The 20,595-nt window shown below is 34.1% G+C and overlaps 1 protein-coding gene across 3 annotated transcripts in view; it reads left to right on the plus strand.

Moving 5' to 3' along the window:
• LOC145295898 (uncharacterized) overlaps positions 1-20,595 on the plus strand; it is a 165,433-nt gene that overhangs the window by 134,434 nt on the left and 10,404 nt on the right. For 2 of the 3 annotated variants that reach the window (XM_080142071.1, XM_080141984.1), the window contains exons 2-3: positions 18,500-18,601; positions 20,461-20,499. In XM_080142071.1, the coding sequence (XP_079998197.1) occupies positions 18,562-18,601; positions 20,461-20,499 (79 nt within the window). In that variant the 5' untranslated portion in view covers positions 18,500-18,561. Of the gene's footprint in view, positions 1-11,583; positions 11,619-18,499; positions 18,602-20,460; positions 20,500-20,595 lie in introns of those variants that run through there. The other variant, XM_080141889.1, reaches the window with a different exon arrangement.

Here is a 20,595-nt window from a genome sequence, read left to right on the forward strand (position 1 = left end):
TGTCTGTTATAGAGCGTGGTGTCATCAGCATACATACCCATCTCACAGACAATTTTTTCAGGGAGGTCATTTATGAATATTAGGAATAACAGAGGTTCAAGGATAGACCCCTGAGGCACTCCCGCATTTGTATCATATTGTTTAGATGTACGACCGTCAAGGACAACCTGGATTTTTCTCTTATCTAAGAAGGATCTAATTATGTTATGTATTCTTCCGGTGATGCCGTATGATCTGATTTTCTTGAGAAGACCCTCATGCCATACCCTGTCAAAAGCCTTAGATATATCTAGAGCTACTGCTCTACCCTCCCTGCTTTGTCCAGTGACTGGTATATACGTTCTGAGATTACAGTTAGCTGTGGAACGGGCTTGCCTAAATCCATATTGTTGGTAAGTCAGAAGTTTAGCATCTGTAAGGTGATGGACTAGAGCTTGGTTAATTATGGTCTCAAATATTTTGGCGAAAAATGGGAGGAGGCTAATGGGGCGATAATTTAATGGGTCAGTTCTTTCGTCAGAATTCTTGAAAACTGGCACTACAGAAGCAGTTTTCCAGCAGGCAGGAAAGCAAGATTCATTAAGGCATTTATAAAGTTTGGAGAGAACTGGAGCTACTTCAGCGGCACACTTTTTTAATATCACAGCCGGGATGAGATCAGGTCCACATGCTTTTGCAGTGTCAAGCTTTCTTATGATAGCATGCACCTGAGCAGGGGTGATTTTCAGATCGTCTAGTGTGGCGTCTGTCTCCAAAGGAAACTCAGGTAGGGGGTGGTTAGTAGAGTCCAGTGTGGAGTTGGAAGCAAACCGTCTGGCAAGCATGTTAGCCTTCTCAGTTGCTGAGCAAACAACCTAATGATTGTTGGCTAGTGGGGGAATTGTTGATTGTCCATTATTTACTACATTTTTGTAGATTTTCCAGAAGTCTTGGTTTCCTAATTTCTGTGCTTCGATGCGTTTTTGGGTGGTTTCAGTAAATTCTTTCTTGGCTGTCACTATTTCTTTCTTACAGTTATTTCTGGCTTCTATGTACTTCTGTCTGTTTGAACTGGACTTATCTCGGTTAAATTTGTGGTACACATGCTGTCTTTACGCTATGGCAGCTGCACAAGTTGAAGTGAACCATTGGGGAGAATGGGGTTTGCTATAGAATTTGCGTGTGGGAACATGTGCTTCAATTGCCGCTTTGAACCATTCAGTGGTCTCATTTGCGCAATGTTCAGCAGGAAATGAAATGATATTTTGCCATGGAGCGTCCCTGTTGAGGTCCCTGATGGCTCACCAGTCAGACTTTTTATAATATCTCGTTGTTTTGAGCACTGGCTCTTCAGTTTTGGCTCTAGAATTGAGGGCGATTCCAACAATCACCACGTCATGATCAGCATTCCCAAGAGGGCTGTGGACATTTGTTATACAGTTATCGGGAACTGTGGTCAGAAACAGATCAAGAAGTGATGCATGTTGTTCTTGCTGGTCAGGGAAACGGGTTGGAAACGTAACCATCTGTGATAGGGAATGAGATATAGAGTAGTTACGTGTTGTGATACCAGCTGCGTCTGTGTAAGTAGAAAATCCAAGCCAGTTGCTGTGGTGGACATTGAAGTCACCAAATACATGCACTTGTGTGCTAGTGTCAGGGGAAAGTGTTGTATCTATGCTGTCAGAGACTTTGTTTATTAGGGTACAGTCCTGGGTCGAGGGAGAGCGGTAGAAAAAATAAAAGTAGCTAATGTTCTGTTGCATGTTAAGTCTAAAGCACATAAAGGCTTGATCGTCCGATTCTAGTTTAGTTTCTCTAGTCAAGGAGAGGGTGTTTTGAATGTAGACTCCAAGCCCATGCATATGTCTGTCAAAGTCCTTACGGCAGAGTGGGAGGTATCTGGGTATGTTAAAGTAGTTAGAAGGGATGGAGGAGTGTATGTTTGTCTCAGTTAGTGCTAAGATATCCGAGGTGTTTGTTAGGAGAAATGCTTCAACATCATTTAAATTAGTTCTAAGCCCACGGATGTTCGTAAATGCAAGCCTCAAGAGAGAAGGCAGGTTGTTTTTGTTTGAGTTTTGGCCTGGTTTTAGCGTAATTTTTGTATATACTGTCATTTTTATTTTTAAGATTTTCAGTTTAGGTAAGGGGTGCTGAGCAAGTGGTTATGCAGAATACCAGACATGCAACACAGGCAGATCATCAGCTGTCTCTCCATCTACTACCGGGGATGAGTGCAGGGTCCCTTTCCATGCGCGACATGGCACTACAAACATCCCGATATTATACAACTGTTGATGGAGCAGCTGCTCTGAGCGCTACCAAAAAGTTAGGCATCCTGTACTACCAGTCGGGAACAGCAGCCAGGAACTGTCTATCCGGTACCCTCAACTCATCATATGATGGTCAACCCAATCTGCTTGCACTGGCATTACGGTATCAAGCACTCCCAAGTCCCCAGTTTAAGGGATGGGATGTGTCGGGAGTGGGGAAAAACAACGTTCATTGCTCTAGTCAGGAAACAAGATTGACCACTGTGTGTTTCTGTCGACTCTCAGTGGTTCGACCTCTACACTTGGCTAATAGACAAAGAAGGAGTATGGAAGCCGGGCAATAGACAGTGCCTATCTACTCCTTAAGCAGTTTAGGTTTGCAGACTGATAATTTGTTTGAGTCACCAGCTCTAGGAAGGTTGCCATCCAAGACTGGAGAGGGCTTCCTCCCCTTAGGTTTAGCTTCAGAGTTTTCCTTCTCCTAGACGGATGACCTGGGAAGATCTACGGATCCATCAGTACCGAGAGGGTTTGCCCAGCACCTGGGTCCTAATCCAGGTATTTCCCTGACCCCGCGAGGGTGGTTAGTGTTGTTACTGGTAAAGGTTATATATCTACTGAGAGATTATACTCCTCAAAGTGATTACGGGACATTGCTATTTCATTGTTTGTTACTTGAAGAGGGGGTGAGTAAGAGTTCATGTAGTGGAAGCAGCTATATTTGCAAGCAGGACTGTTGGAAGGAGTTAATATGGCTTAATGTTTTTTCCTTTAAATTTATAATTGAGAAAATAAATAAATAAGTAAAAAATAAAAAGTAAAATAAAATTTTCTTTCATTTTATTTTATGTTGGCGTAGGAATAGAATAATGCGTTACAGAATGGCTTGATATTACGAATTAACTAAAAATTGTTGTACAAGCTCTGGATATTTTAGATAGCAGAAGGGTTATGTGTATTCAATAGATACAAGTAACGTCAGTACAGCTTTATTCAGTATCGTTAAATCGAGAAGTTAATTCTTCTCACTTGTATTGATTTTTGTGAATTCACGTCTAAAGGTACTGCATTAAACAGAAATGTAAGAAACTTTTAATAACTGTATTAATTTATTGCAGTACTAGGCATCCATACATGTCAATGCTTAATTCAATATCGTTAAATCGAGAAGTTAATTTTTAATTCAAGTTGTATTGAATTTTGTTGAATAAACTCGGAAGATACTGAATTAAAAAGAAGTGAAAGTTCATGTTGATGGTAGTTGAATTTTAAATAAAGATTCCCTTATATCTATGTAAAACATGAAAAAAGTAATTCAGATTTTACCATCCTTTATTGATAAAGCATCCATAAATAATAACTTGGAAATTGAAAAGGGCAAAAATAACAAACAAAAAAATCAATGAAATTTGCAAAGATGCTGAATTCCAAATAAATGTAGGTAATTTTTAATTATAATTCCATTCATTTTCACAAATAACCCGTCTTGGATACCTTTGCCAACATGACATAAGTTAAAACAACAACCGAAATTGTGTAACCTCGAATTATTTCTCTTTTCAATCAGTGCTATTCGGAAGTAGTTATTCTGAATTAATAATCTCCCTCACGCGGGGGCATGATGTGACACAAGGGCAGAAAGTAGGATTTCCTAAAGTAAGAACACTCTAACCTACAAAAACTAACCTACAAAAAATGCCTCAACGACAAGGATAGATAGATAGATAGATAGATAGATAGATATCGATTTGTTAGATGCAATGCTATTGGTAAACTAAATGATATTCACTTCCACAGCGACCATGTGTATGATGCCATTTGCATTTTTCCGTGAGAATGCAATATACTTAAATAAGAGAGAATTCCTTTTGGGCACTGAGTCACATATCAAAGAACTGAATTTTGAAAGCGACCTGAGATTTCCAAAGGTTTTCACGTTTATTTGTATGCTAATAATATTACACTATGTATGTATTAGATATTAATGCAGTAATGTATTATTATAAATATAAAATATTGGTAGTGAAATTTGCTACTGAGAAGAAAAATGGTGTCCATTAAAAAAAAACAAAAAGAAAACGGCTGTTGATTAAAACCTTAAGAGCAATCCAGAAAAATGTTTGCAGTTGGATGCAATATATTACGAAAGAGACGAAATCGAATAACTATTTAGTATGGTGCAGAACCCCTTTTTTTACTGAACATTCATCTGCTAACAACATATAGCCACTTAGACGTAAGGAGCTACTATTTGGGACCATGCCTAGGAAAGATTAACAAGATGTTAGTTTACATTACATTTAAACTTCTGCATATCTTTACTGTAAGAGAAGTAAGTAACAGAAGGGAATTCCAAAGACTAGCTGTTCGAAGGAAGAAATTATTAGAGTAAAAAGCTTTCTGGCATTTAGGGACCTGTAAGTATGTTTATCAGAGATATGTACGTTGAAGAGGTACAAGTGCAATGGGTTCATTAAATTACATTCCCTTAAAATACTTGTAAAACAGACAGAGAACCCCTTTTTTTACTGAACATTCATCTGCTAACAACATATAGCCACTTAGACGTAAGGGGCTACTATTTGGGACCATGCCTAGGAAAGATTAACAAGATGTTAGTTTACATTACATTTAAACTTCTGCATATCTTTACTGTAAGAGAAGTAAGTAGCAGAAGGGAATTCCAAAGACTAGCTGTTCGAAGGAAGAAACTATTAGAGTAAAAAGCTTTCTGGCATTTAGGGACCTGTAAGTATGTTTATCAGAGATATGTACGTTGAAGAGGTACAAGTGCAATGGGTTCATTAAATTACATTCCCTTAAAATACTTGTAAAACAGACAGAGAACCCCTTTTTTTACTGAACATTCATCTGCTAACAACATATAGCCACTTAGACGTAAGGGGCTACTATTTGGGACCATGCCTAGGAAAGATTAACAAGATGTTAGTTTACATTACATTTAAACTTCTGCATATCTTTACTGTAAGAGAAGTAAGTAGCAGAAGGGAATTCCAAAGACTAGCTGTTCGAAGGAAGAAACTATTAGAGTAAAAAGCTTTCTGGCATTTAGGGACCTGTAAGTATGTTTATCAGAGATATGTACGTTGAAGAGGTACAAGTGCAATGGGTTCATTAAATTACATTCCCTTAAAATACTTGTAAAACAGACAGAGAGGTGCAATATTGCAGCGATAGGACAGGGGTTGGAGCTTAGTTGACAAAGTGGGACCTTTCAGATTGAAGCTTCTTTTTTGGACTCTATCCAAGAGGGAAAGATTAATGATTGATGCACTAACTCAAATGTGGCAGCAATACCCCATGCATAGGCGAATGGTGGCCTTGTAGAAGTACAGGATACTCTCAGATGTGAGTAGTTATCTAGCATGATAGAGGGAACCCACCTTCTTTGTAGCAGCCTTTGCAATGGTCTCAATGTACTTCTCCCGTTTATATTGCCTGTGAATGTTAAACTGAGGAGTTTGAAGGAAGAATTCTCAGGTTGGATGGTATTGGTTGTTGGCGAGACATCTTGTAATTGTTAAAGGAGATCTGCTAAGTCTTACTAGCATTAAAAGTTACCATCCATTTACACTCCACTACGGTATTCTGCCATTGTCTTAGATTTGTGTACATCCGTTCTTTCCTTGCGCATGTTATAAAGCAATGTATCATCAGCACATATACCTATCTCGGACACAATATTATTTGGCAGTTCATTAATGAATATCAGGAATAATAGTAGTCCAAGGATAAACCTCTGAGTCAAAGGCACTCCTGCATTAATGTTATACTGTTTGGATGTACATCCATCAATGACAACTTGGATGGTCCTATTGTGTAAAAAGGATCTAATCATATTTAGTATACATCCAGTTATACCGTACAATTTAATTTTCATTAGCAGCCCTTCCTGCTAGACTTTGGATATATCAAGAACTACAGCCCTGGCTTTGCCCACCTTATCTAGTGCATGGTGTATGCGTTCAGAGATGACTGTTAAAATATCTACCGTAGAACAACATTTGCCTAAATCCATATTGTTTATCAGAGAGAAGATTAGCTTTTGTGAGGTGCTGAACTTGTACTTGATTGATTAAGGTTTCAAAGATTTTAGTGAAGATGGTGAGGAGATTGATAGGATGATAATTGAGAAGGTCAGTCCTTTCATCAGAATTCTTATACACTGGTATCACAGAGCAAACTTCGATTAGTAGACAGACTTCACGCACGCACACACACACACACGCACGCACAATATATTTGGGATAAACAATTTACATTGTTATTTATAATTTTAGATTAAATTTTCTCATGTTATTATATTCAAAGAATATTCTATTGATTTGTGAGGTTAAACGATCATTTGTTTTTACATTTTAATTTATAACCCCCCCCACACACACATATGTATATGTGCGTGTGTATGTTGCGTTTGAAGTCTGAGCAATTTTGTAGAAAAACACCGCATATTGTTTATTTTGGGTTGAATTATTTTGTTTATCTTGTCTTGCATCCAACCATATTTTTTCTACAAAACAGCATTGTCATAGCCTACAAATACAATTCTTACAATGCTCCAAGCAAAGTACAACATTCACCTCATTATATATAACAAATACAGGATAAAAAAAATCTGACAGTATGAGATCAAATTGAAAAGGAAATATCTAAAACTTTAGAAATTACCTCAACATTTCGCCCAATTAAGAGGCTTTATCAAAAGTTGTAAAAGGATTCAAAGACAAGAATGCATCCAAATTTCTTATATTTTGTCACTTTTAACTTCACTCTTGATAAAGCTCTTGTAACAATGGAGCCAAAATATCAATACGAAAAATATATAGATGTTTATATATTTTCTGTATTTATTTCCTATGTGTTGACATGTAGGAATACAAAATTTTTTTCGACCCCCCCCTCCCGAAAATGTTTCTTTCAAAAGCACATACTTTTCGGTCGATCCTTCGGTCTTCTTCCGTGTGAATGATGGAAACATGAGTTCAAGGCGGGCAAGGTTAGCAGCAGGAATGGCACGGGTATAGCAAATGAGGTTAAGATCTATCTGAATATGACCCTCCCAATATTTTTGACTTGGAATGGTCAGCAACCAGTGTAGCCTCAATTCAAAACCAAGTGTTTCATAAAATCTTGAATTGGACATTCATGCACTCCACATACACACTCGCATATGAAAATATACATGCATGTACAACTGCACAGTACCACATATACACGTACTCATACACACACAGAATACACACACACACATTTATAGACATATGTACACATACATCTGGAAACTGATGAACAGATATAGACAGATAAGTGGAAACTTTTGATCAGAAGCTGATGCTTCCCATTGGAGTCATAAAAGGATAGCTGCTTGTCTGGATTGTCTACGCGCCCCCACCTCCACACACATTTATTTATTTATTTTTAACCACTTACTGTAGATTCTAGTGTCTTTCATTAATTGATATATGCACACATATAATGTTTTAAAAAATATACAAAGAATATTCCTCTTTATATTCATTTTTATTTACTTAATTTATTTCTATTTTTGTTCAAACTTATTAAAATATTACTGTAAACTATTTGATATATGACGTTTCTCTGTCCGTCTGTGTGTCCATATATCACTCTCTTTCTTCTCTCACACACATGCACACTCGTATATACACATACATACATACATACATACATACATACATGATGATTGCTTCATCTTTGCCGATGATTGCCGTCCTGCCCAACAAAAAGCCCCACCACCAACCTTATTCCTCAGTTCATCTTACATGGCCACGAAGATGGCTCTTCAAACCGACTTACATGACCTGAAGCAAAGATGACACAAAGTGTTTGGCCAAAGTTAACTAGACTCACTCATATGCCTCCTCAGACCTGCAGTCGACTTGCACTTCCTGTCGCACACCACACAGGGCGTGGAGGCAAGGGTACATAAGGGCGTCTTTCATGTGACTTTGTGTGGTTATCATATCCAGCTTTGGACAGTAGAAAGCGGCCACATGTCTCACATTCCAGCCAGCCCCACGAGCATCCAAATCCTTCACAAAACCTTTATGCAGATTTTTCTTAAGCTCTGCCTATTCCAAGTTCTTTGTCTCCAGTACCTTGGAACCCGCCGAGACAACTTCTCGCCATTCACTCATATTCTCGGCTATCACTTCCCATCTTTCAACATTAATCGAAAGCTTCTTAAGATTGTCTTTCAAACAGTCCCTGAATCTCTTATTTGGTTTGTGCTGTAAGAACTCGCCAGCTGTCAGCTCACCATAAAACAGCTGCTTTGGTAATCTGCAGCCATCCATACGGACAATGTGTCTAGCCTAGCGCATCTGATTATTGATTATCATGCTTCCTATACTTAGACAACGCGCTCTCTGAAGAACAACAGTGTCTGGTGTCACTGATTGCCATTTTATGTTAAGGATCCTCCTTAAGTAGCCCTGATAGAATCTTTCAAGCCATTTCAGTTTCCATGTTTCTGATGATTATAATAGAGTGGTTAGCACACATGTCTGATAAACTGCCACTTTGATTGGAAAAGTTACACATCTCTCATGTCATAACCGCTTTTCCAACGTGCCAAAAACAACAGAAGCCTTCTGGATGCGAGCATGTATCTCAGAATCCAGCAAACCATCCCTCGACAAAGTGCTATCAAGGTAAACAAATGTGTCAACGACACCTAATCTGATACCATCACATACATACATACATACATACATACATACATACATACATACATACATACATACATACATACATACATCAAATGACAGATATAAGGGAAAAGCATTGTTTTTAAATTGGAAGCCATCATAAAAATTGGAAGTTCAATATGCCGGTTAGAGAAATCAGAGGTTAATAACAATTAATGTTGGAAATAAAACTCAAAGTTAGATGTATTGCAATGCTTAAACATATATCTATCTTGGACACAATTTTATCAGACAGGCCGTTAAAGTATATCAGGAATAATAGTAGTCCATGAACCGACTCCTGAGGCACTCCTGCATTAATGTTATGCTGTTTGGATGTACGTCCATCAATGACAACCTGGATGGTCCTGTTGTGTAAGAAGGATCTAATTATATTTATTATACACCCAGTTATATCGTACAATTTAATTTTCATTAGCAGTCCTTCCTGCTAGACTTTGTCAAAGGCCTTGGATATATCAAGGATTACAGCTCTGGCTCTGGCCGTCTTATTCAGTGCATGGTATATACGTTCAGAGATGACAGTTAAAATATCTACCGTAGAATGACATGGCCTAAATCCATACTGTTTGTCAGAGAGAACATTAGCTTTTGCGAGGTGGTGAACTAGTGCTTGGTTTAATTAACCAAGCACTAGTTCACCACCTCGATTTAAAAGATTTTAGTGAAGGAGAGAAAACTGATAGAGCGATAATTGAGAGGCTCAGTCCTTCCATCATAATTCTTGTACACTGGCCATCTTTCAGCTATTAGAGAAGCAAGATTCAGCAAAGCATTTATTGTAGAGCTTGGTAAGTACAGGGGCTAGCCCAGCTGAGCATTTCTTAATTAGTATAGCAGGGGTGAGATCAGGCCCACACGCCTTGGAGGTGTCTAAGTTTTTTATGATATAACGGACATGAGAATGGGTGGTTTTCAGATTATCAAGTGTGGCTTCAGTCCGCATCGGGAAATTTGGGAGAGAGTTGTTTGTTGGCTCTAAGGTGGAGTTGGAGGCAAATCGCCGGGCAAACAATTTGGCTTCCTTGGTTGCCGTGTATGTGACCTGGTTGTTGGATAGCGGAGGAATTACCAATTGCCTTTTATTCATTACATTATTATAGATTTTCCAGAAATCACGAGTTCCTATCTTTTGCGATTCTATGCATATCCCTGGTTATTTCAACATGTTTTCTTTTGGCTGTGGCTATTTCTCTCTTACAGTGATTTCTAGCATCTACAAACCGGCAGAATGTCTGCTGTCTTTGTGCAATGGTATCTGAACAATCTATACTGAACCATGTTGAACGTTGAAGCGGTTTATATGCAGTAAATCAGACACAAATAATTACACTTTGGAAAGCTATTTCGTAAGAAACTTATTCCAGGCTTATTTACATTATACAGTCTTTATTTTCAAGGATATATGAAAGTGGAACTTGACCAATGATGGTGGATGACGCGCGTTGCATGGCGATAAATGATATGAAAATGATATGATGGATGTGTACTGTCAGTTTTATAGGCAGGCTTAGATCTCATGAACTCAGAAGTAGATTAAATCTGAATAGTATAGGGAGATGTGTACAATACAGGAGACTTTGATGATATGATCACGTTGAAAGAACGGATGAGGGTTCTTGGATTAGTAGATTTACCACAGTTTAAGTAGTAACTGCAGTTCACAATAGAATGCTAATATGAGAAGACTTGATAACAATGAAGACTAGAAAAAGAGGGATAAATAAAGACCTGGATAGAGATAAGGTATTTTGGAAGTCAAATTCTTAAAGTGGTCCAACGCATGCTCACATTTAAAATAAACGTTAAGTGGAATATGATAATGATTATGGCTGATAAAAATGATTATGGTTGATAAAAAATCAATTCACCGCTAAAAAAAAAAACGACCACAGTTATGAAAAATAACGCGTTTGATTTTAGTTTCCGTTCTTTATTGATGTCATACCTTTCTCAGCGTACACATTTAAGAAGTTTGTTTCTGTAAAAGGATGATGTTTTTACGGTTCAACGAGCATGAATACTTTGTCTTTTTTTTTCCTTATTCTGTTAGGTTCACCTTTGCTCTATTAACTATTTATATCTCTTGGACACCCGATTAATACTTCCCCGAATCGCAATATTTAATATACTGCCAAAAAGGCACAAGCGTACAGATCCTTTCTCATTCTGGCACAAGGTCATCGGATGTATTGTTTTTAATTATGTAATAATAGCATTGAGAAGTGGTATGAACTAACAATTTACCATCAGGGGTTAATATGTCGTAAAACAGTCACAAGAAATTAATCTTTGGAAAGTCATGCATTATGTAATCTTTATTTTTATTACAAAAGCTTCCAAAAACGTAATTAAAACGAGTGAATAAGATGAGAAATGAAAACCACATTTTAATTGTGTTCATATTAGTTTTGTATAGGAATTTGCATAAAAGCATTGCCAAATGTGATCGTTCCCACCGTCGCAGTCACATCTGATTTTGAATTATTCAAATTAAAATCCCTTCACTAATTAGTCTGAGAAATTATTCAACGTTTGGGTATAAAAGGCCGTTAGCTGTTAGGGTCAATCGTAGTTCCAAATTCACAAAGCCCAAACCATTTGATCAGCGAAGGTAATTATGAGTTTTGTTGCGTTTTGTTAATTTTTAACTTATTGGTCCAACGTGCCAACTTTTACAAATCTATCTATCTATCTATCTATCTATCTATCTATCTATCTATCTATCTATCTATCTATCTAAATTCAATAACTTGCAGAAGTTTGCTAAAACCGTAAAGTAAATACATTTATCGATATATATATATATATATATATATATATAAAACCATAAAGTAAATACATTTATCGATATATATATATATATATATATATATATATATATATATATATATATATATCGATAAATGTATTTACTTTACGGTTTTACATTTATCGATATATATGTATATATATATATATATATATATATATATATATATATATATATATATCGATAAATGTATTTACTTTACGGTTTTAGAAAACTTCTGCAAGTTATTGAATTTTGAACAAAACGTCGGACACAGAACATCTATCTTATTCGACAAAATTATATATATATATATATATATATATATATATATATATATATATATATATATATAAAAACTCTTATATATATATATATATATATATATATATATATATATATATATATATATATATATATATATATAAAACTCTTGGTATGTTCGTTTTCGATAAACTAAAAAAAGACCCGTTTCCCTTCACATTTTATCAACAGCGTTTTTAGCTAGTCCAAGCGTGTTTTTATATATTTAAAACGAAAAAATATTGAAATATTAAAAAACCTTTTTTTTCGAAATCATTTGTTCTCGGCAATAGCCGTCCATTTTATACAGCCGCAAACACTGGCATAAGAGCGCCGATTGGCTGAATCCCAAAAGCGGGAAACGCGAAATTTCTCGCTTCGTCATTAATCCACATGCGGACGATTAAAGAGAATGGAACAGATGCCATGTATTTTAAACTGTTGCACGGAGTTCTCATGTCGACGAATGGAACTGAAGAAAGATTAGCGATTATTATTTCAGCAAACAAATGTTGTTTTTTAAAAAAAAAGATTAATCGGCTGACGTACACGAGTCGAATCCCAAGTGCGAAATACAATATTGAACGTGTTTCTAAATAGATTTTGCCATACTGTTTTTTTTTTTTTATTTAAGAATTTTTGATAACAGCATCATGTTTTTTTTAATTGATAGCTTTTTTTTTTTTTTTTTACGCATTTTGGCCTTTTTTATTTTTTTCACTTTTCCGGTAGACTTTTTTGTACTTAAGCACCTATGTTACTGTGCTCCAAAATATAGTTGTTTGTTATATCAGGCAAAAAAAAAAAAAAAAAAAAAAAAAAATATCCTCGCCAGAAATTGAGTTTTTAGTGGAAACTTCTTTGGTGTTGACGATATTATAAAAATTTACATATTCATATAAAATAATCTGAAAGGCGCAAAGTTCAAACCAAAAAAAAAAAAAAAAAATAAAAAAAAATAAGTGAGGTCCACAAAAAACAAAATTCTTTTAAAAAATTAAGAAAAAGAGCTACATTCGCAATAATAAATACGTCGAGAGTAGATGTTAACCAGAAAGGACTTTTTCAGGGAATTAATCGTGGAGCAGAAATTGAAAGTAAACAAAGACGTGCAAAACTTTAATAAAACCATTTTTGTTGTAATCATTGTCTGAACATGTAAGGCATGATGCAGTTATAAAAAATTCTTAAAATAAAATGCGGCAAAATCCATTTAGAAAAAAATTGGATGGCGCGCTCAACATTGTAGCCAGTGCCTATTTGGTATAGGGGTCCGATTCGTGTACGTCAGCGTATTGTATTAATGTCTTTTTTTTTTTTTACCGTAAATTGTTAGGTTAAAGTAAAGTTGTTTTTTTTCAAGACAACATTTTTTTTTAACAAAATTGGCAATACACGTTTTTTCTTTTGTAAACAGAAGTTGTTTTTATATCAGAAAATATTAATGCTTTTTTTTGGACCAAGTAAAGAATAGATACCCCGTTGCAGACGACGCCGCCTGACGGTGCCAGGCGCACATTTCAACTAACACCGGTGATTCGACGTTGACATTGGCACAAGCACATGGCTTCGGTTGTTTTTAAACACGTCAATAGCAAACATGCTCGAATATTCGCCAGCAATTTTTTTTTAAAAATATATTTAGAAAATTTTTGAAGATTTAGAAGAAAAAGTATATATTTACAAAACATTTTTTTTTAAGTAAGTAACAAAACGAACGTATTTAAATAAAAGATATTTTAATAAATGGGTGTCTCTTTCTGTTTCGGATTTTTGCGACCAAGATTGATTTTTATGTACCGTGTTTTGTGGGGGTGGGGTTCTGTGTGCGTTTTTAAGACAATTAAATATTTATTTAATTATTCTTTAAAGCATTAACTTCAGCGACAATTAATATATTTTTCAAATAATATTTTGAAATATTAAATTTTTACGAATATTCGCGAGCAAGATTTTTTTTTTTAAATAAAAGATATTTAAATAAATGGGTGTCTTTCTGAGTGCTTTTTTTTTTTTTAAATAAAAATAAAAATTATAAAAAGATTTCTATCTTGTGATACTACATTTCATCTTTATAAAAATAAAAGTTATAAAAAGATATGTGAATAAAATAATATATTTTTTTATCTCGATTGTTTATACTTGTGATTTTATTATGCATAAAAAATTGCCTCGGCCTAAAAGGATTTCTCCTTCACTGACCACCGACATACATCGCACTGTAAATAAATATTGAATTGTATTAAAAACGTACAAAAAAGAAATGGCCAGAACCGTATAGAATGAACCTTTTTTTATAAGTTTTATTCAAACAGTCTTTATTTGAACTTAATGGACTGTTGTTTTTTTTTATTATTTATTAACTGTTTTATTCTTTTTATCAAACAAAAATAGAACTTTTATAATGAAATATATATTATGGACTGTTTTTCAAACATCGAAATTTTAAAATTAAAGTTTTATTTAAAACAAAAAAAAAAAGACGAGGTGTTTTTTCTTTTAGAGATATTTTTTTTCACCATTTATTACTTTGAAATTTTATTCAACAATGAAATGATAAAAAAAAAACTTTTCGTTAAATATATTTTTAAAAAATTATTATAAAATATCTATAAAGTCTATTTTTATGTCTGTAAAAGTTTGTTGAAAGTTCAAATAAAGTTTATAATTTAATTGAAAAAAAAAACACCTCGCCTTTGTTTTTGTTTTTTTTAAATAAAACTAACTTTAATTTTAAAATTTCGAAACAGTCCATATTATATATATGTCATTATAAAAGTTCTATTTTTGTTTGATAAAAAGAATAAAATAGTTATTAAAAAGTTCTGTAAATATATTAAACACGCACTCAGAAAGACACCCATTTATTGAAATATCTTTTATTTTTAAAAAAATCTTGCTCGCGAATATTCGTAAAAATGTAATATTTAAAAATATTATTTTGAAAATATATTAATTGTCGCTGAAGTTAATGTTTTAAAGAATAAATATTGAATTGTCTTAAAAACGCACACAGAACCCCCAAAACACGGTACATAAAAATCAATCTTGGTCGCAAAAATCCAAAACAGAACGAGACACCCGTTTATTTAAATATCTTTTATTCAAATACGTTCGTTTTGTTACTTAAATATATACTTTTTCTTTTAAATCTTCAAAGGTTTTGTAAATATATTTAAAAAAAAAATGCTGGTGAATATTCGAGCATGTTTGCTATTTGACGTGTTTAAAAACAACCGACGCCATGTGCTTATGCCAATGTCAAGGTCGAATCACCGGTGTTAGTTGAAATGTGCGCCTGGCACCGCCAGGCGGCATCGTCTGCTACGGGGTATCTATTCTTTACTTGATCCAAATTTATGATACATATGCATTTTAGTACCATGCTTAAATAATACCGTTATTATTTTTTCATCCATTCTTACCATGGGGAGGAGAGGCTTTTTTGTAACTATTCTGTGCTTTCAACTAACAATTTATTAAAAAAAAAAGAAGAGAGATCGTGAAATTTGAACTTAACTTGGATAAACAATATAGATGGCGCGTTCAACATAGTAGCAGATGCCTATTTGGCAATGGGGGTCCGATTCGTGTACGTCAGCTGATTTTTTTTTTTTACCGTAAATTGTTAGGTTAAAGCAAAGTTTTTGTGTTTTTTTTTACCAAAATTGGCAGTACGCTTTTTTTGTAAACAGAAGTTTTTATATAAGAAATATGAATACTTTTTTTATTATTAAAACCATAAATTGTTAGGTAAAAGTACAGAAAAGTATTTTTGCAAGAAAATTTACAGTACATATGCATTTGGGTACTGTGCTGAAATAATACCGTTATTATTTTTTCATCCATTCTTACCGTGTTTTGTAACTATTCTGTGCTTCCAAGTAACAATGTATTAAAAAAAAAAGATATCGTGAAATTACAATTTAACTTTGAAAACTATTTAAAAATAGCGCTGTACCAAAAATACATAAGCACCAAATTTACAAATTATTTTTTTCCAACAAATGTTAAGAAAAATGGCCTCTTCACCCAAATACTAATTAAAACCTCACATTTTTTAATACAGACGCCAAAAAAAACCCCCAAAATAACAAAAAATTCGATTCAGCGTTACAACATTATAGCAACGCTCGGCTTAATCCAGTTATTGTAATTCGAACCTAGGTCATGACTGACAGGAATTCCCGAGGATCCGAGTCAAATTCTGCAAAAATACCATTTTTTTTTTCAATTTCGACTCAGGGGAAGTGTGATTGGAGATTGTGTAACTCTTGCCACAAAAATTCCACGCTTGTGCATCCTTACAATGTGTATCCATAGTCTGTCAAGACTGAAGGAAGCTAACACACACACACACACACACACACACACACACACACACACACACACACACACACACACACACACACACACACACACACACACACACATATATATGAACAAATGATTAATAAAACATGTTAAAAGACATCTTGAAAAAGAGTTAAAAAAATTTAATTTTAAAAAAGGAAACACAAGATAAGTGGATAGTCCTTAATCCGCGGAGTTTCGAAGAAATACTCTCCTTCTCATCAGAGGGCAGGAATTAGCAAAATGCAGGATCGGATTTTGCATATAAAAATATTTAATGAAACTAGAAGTAAGTCAGAGATCTTACTTGGTTAAAAAAAGGGTGAGGTAAGGGGAACAGAGGCAAAAGAAAAATGATAAAAAGATTTCACATGAATGGATAGTCCGGTGAAGGGTAAAAATCCAAAAATGGTAAAATCCAAAACGGTCGAATTTAAAATTTCAATCCAATGGGTAAATTCCAAATGGTCCAAAATAATCCAAAAGGCAGAGTTCCTTGGAAAAAAGCGCAAATGGAATGAATTCCAAATTATTGTTGTAATTTATTGTAATTTTTATTCTTATATATATATATATATATATATATATATATATATATATATATATATATATATATATATATATATATATATAACTGTTTTAAAACAGTTTGTCTGATTATTCTATATTTTTATTTATTTCAAAATGCTTCTACTGACCGACACATTTTCAACTTCACATTTGGCGAGTGCGCTCCTTTCCAGCTTAATATATATATATATATATATATATATATATATATATATATATATATATAAAAGAGAGTTCTACATGCATTACCAGCTAGTGGGACCTCGATAGCGCAACATGAGGATGGACATTTTACTTCCGAGGAAAAAAAATTGAGAGAAAAATATGACTAATATGAGAAATTCTGTGCTTAGAAAAAAATACATGACAATATAATGTCGGATAAAAGAAAACATAAAAAAATTCATGGAAGACTCAACACCGTGTGTTGTTCCGGCATCCAAAATTAATTCCCCAACTATATATATATATATATATATATATATATATATATATATATATATATATATATATATATATATATAAGAAAGGTCACCAACAATTGCTACGTATTTTTTAACATTATTTTATTATTCCGTGTTTTGATTTTTCATATAAAAAGGTATCATATTTAGATCAGTGGGATCAAGTAAAGAATAGATACCCTGTAGCAGACGACGGTTACAAACGCACATTTCATTAGATGAAATGTGCGGTTGTCACCGCCAGGCGGCGTCGTCTGCTACAGGGTATCTATTCTTTACTTGATCCGATCATTGTAATAATGTTTTGAAATCATTGAAATAGTTTTTTACGCATTTCAGACGTTCTGTGTAGCGTCCTCTTCAGAAATTATTCAAAGTGTAAAATAATTAAAATATATTTAAAATGTGTTCAGAAAATGTATAAAAGCATTTTCGCAGTCCATTTTGGTTACATGTTTCCCGAGCGGATGAAATGTCTGTAAATAACTCCAACTATCTTCATGGGTGTGTTTCACTACTACCCTTCTTATTGAGGTCAGACTATGGTCATTCCTCCTTTTGCTGTCCCCTCTCTTCTCCTTTTCCTACTCTTTATTTATTTATTTTTTTTTTATGTTTTTATTAAAATTTATATATATATATATATATATATATATATATATATATATGTATATATATATGTATGTATATATATATATATATATATATGTGTGTGGCCTTTTTCAGATAATTCAAAGAGAATTAATAACAAGAAGTTTACACAATTATTTCAAAGCCATTTTACTGGGGGATATATACTTTTATATCCACCAGTCCCACTACAGAACTCATATTTTGACAAAAGATAGTTCTGTTTTTGTAAGAATGGCATTGTGCGTTTATCTTACAAGCTATTTTTCATAAAATTCTCACCTTGATTTTTCATACTTTTTTGTACCCACCCACCAAAATAATAAATAAATAAAATAAAATTAAAAAAAAAACCAAACAAACCGCAAACATTTCTCGTTTCAGTTTGGACTCGACCAAAAACGAAATAATTTCAAACAAGCCGGCAAGAAGAACATCGACACAAAATGGCAGCTCTATTTTTTACAGCAGCAACTTTATTAACAGGTAAAAACAAGACAATTATTATGAGATATCTTTATTTCTTAAAATATACCATCTGGAAATTTTACAGAAATTATAGTAAATGTAAAGTCACACGCACATACATATATTTACTATTACGTCCGTTGGAATATAAATTAATACAATTATATTAAGTTCATTTTTATTTCGTCGTTAGTTTTGAATCTACAATACTTAAATTGTTGAAATGTATAAGATATTCAAGTTGTAACATCATCTAATATATAAATGGCTATATTACTGTCTTTCTGCCTGTCTATCTGTCCATATTTTCAAACTCTATCTCTATCGAAACTAAAATTTACAGATTGGATTTTTTATGGACTGTTCTTTTATGGGTCTTTAGCCGGTTAAAATAGCTTTTAAGGGGCCCAAAATAGGTCAAAATTAAAAAAAAAAAATGTTTATGCATTTTGTACAATCTTCTTAGTTAATTTTTAATTTTTAACCTTTTAAACAGTTCATATGCGTGTCACGGTGATACATTGATACATTGATAACGTCACTAGCTTTAAATGCTACAGTTTTGTTTTCGGTTTCTATTCTAGTTGATGGCACCCAAATATATTTTTTTACTCATGAAATCACGACTCTATAATAATATCTATGAAATCTGGGCAAATTAAAATATATTTCAGCGTATTTTACGACCGGGTAAAACCGGGCGCCACCACTGCTGATATATATATATATATATATTAAAGTTAAGAAATCCAATATATAAAAGGCTATATGTTTGTCTGTCTGTTTCAATATTTTCAAACTCTATCTTCTCCCAACCTAAAGTCGAAAGTGGCGCAAGGAGACTCAAATGATTAGATTTTTTATGAATCGTTCTTTTATGGGTATTTAGCCGGTTAAAATAGTTTTAAGGGGTCAAAAATTGATTTTCGACCGGTCCTTAATCGAAATGATTCTACTTATAAACGGATAATGTAAGTAAATTTAACATAGGAAACTGAACTCCCAAAGTTTTTTTTGGTTGCCTTCAATAATTACAAGAAACCTTCTCTGCCACCAATAGCAATGGCCAGTGACTCTTTATCTGAGAGTACATCTTTCAAACTGCTTGGCCTAACGTTCACAGGAAACATGAGTTTACATTGAAAGCATTGTCAGGGCCGCTGCGAATAAGGTAGGCTCTCTCCACCGTGCTAGAAAACTACTAACACTCGAAAGTGTCCTGTACCTCTATAAGGCCACCATTCGCCCATGTATGGAGTATTGTTGTCATATTTGGGCTGGTGCATCTGCCACTAGTCTCTCGCCCCTAGACAAGGTTCAAAAGAGAGTCGTCAATCTGATAGGCCCTGAACTGGCATCTAAGCTTCAGCCTCTGTCCCATCGTCGAAATGTTACATCCCTCTGCCTGTTCTACAAGTATTTTAATGGTGAATGCTCTCGCGAACTGCAGACATTTGTGCCCCCACGACGTAGACACCCTCGACAAACCCGACAGGCAACTAAATCCCACCCCCACACAGTAGAGATCCCTAGATGTAAAAGATCTTTCTACTCCAGTAGTTTCTTCCCCAGAACCGCTAGATTCTGGAATTTCATTCCAGGTCCCTGCTTCCCCAACTGTACTGACATGCAGAAGTTCAAGTGTAACGTGAACCGACATCTTGCTGCCCAAATCCCAACATAGTACCCCAGTAGTTGTTGCCCCTGATAGTAGCCCCCACACCAAAGTGGCAATGTGCCTTATTTGGGGTGAAAATATTAAAAAAAAAAAAAAAAAGTAAAAAGTAGTTTTTATATATTTTCACTATGTATTACCTTATGGTTTTTATTTATTTTATATGTTTTACCTTAATTTCCCTAATTTCTTTTCATTTCAGTTCTCGGACTAACCAGCTCATCATTTGCCCTCGCTTTAGGTATATATATATATATGTATATATACATATATTTTTATTTTTATTCGTCTCACCTCTTTCCAATATTGTATATAGTTTTACGATTACATATATATT

The sequence above is a fragment of the Euprymna scolopes genome, chromosome 1, assembly GCF_053919585.1.
Source record: "Euprymna scolopes isolate OS-2025 chromosome 1, ASM5391958v1, whole genome shotgun sequence".
Classification (NCBI taxonomy): Eukaryota; Metazoa; Mollusca; class Cephalopoda; order Sepiida; family Sepiolidae; genus Euprymna; species Euprymna scolopes.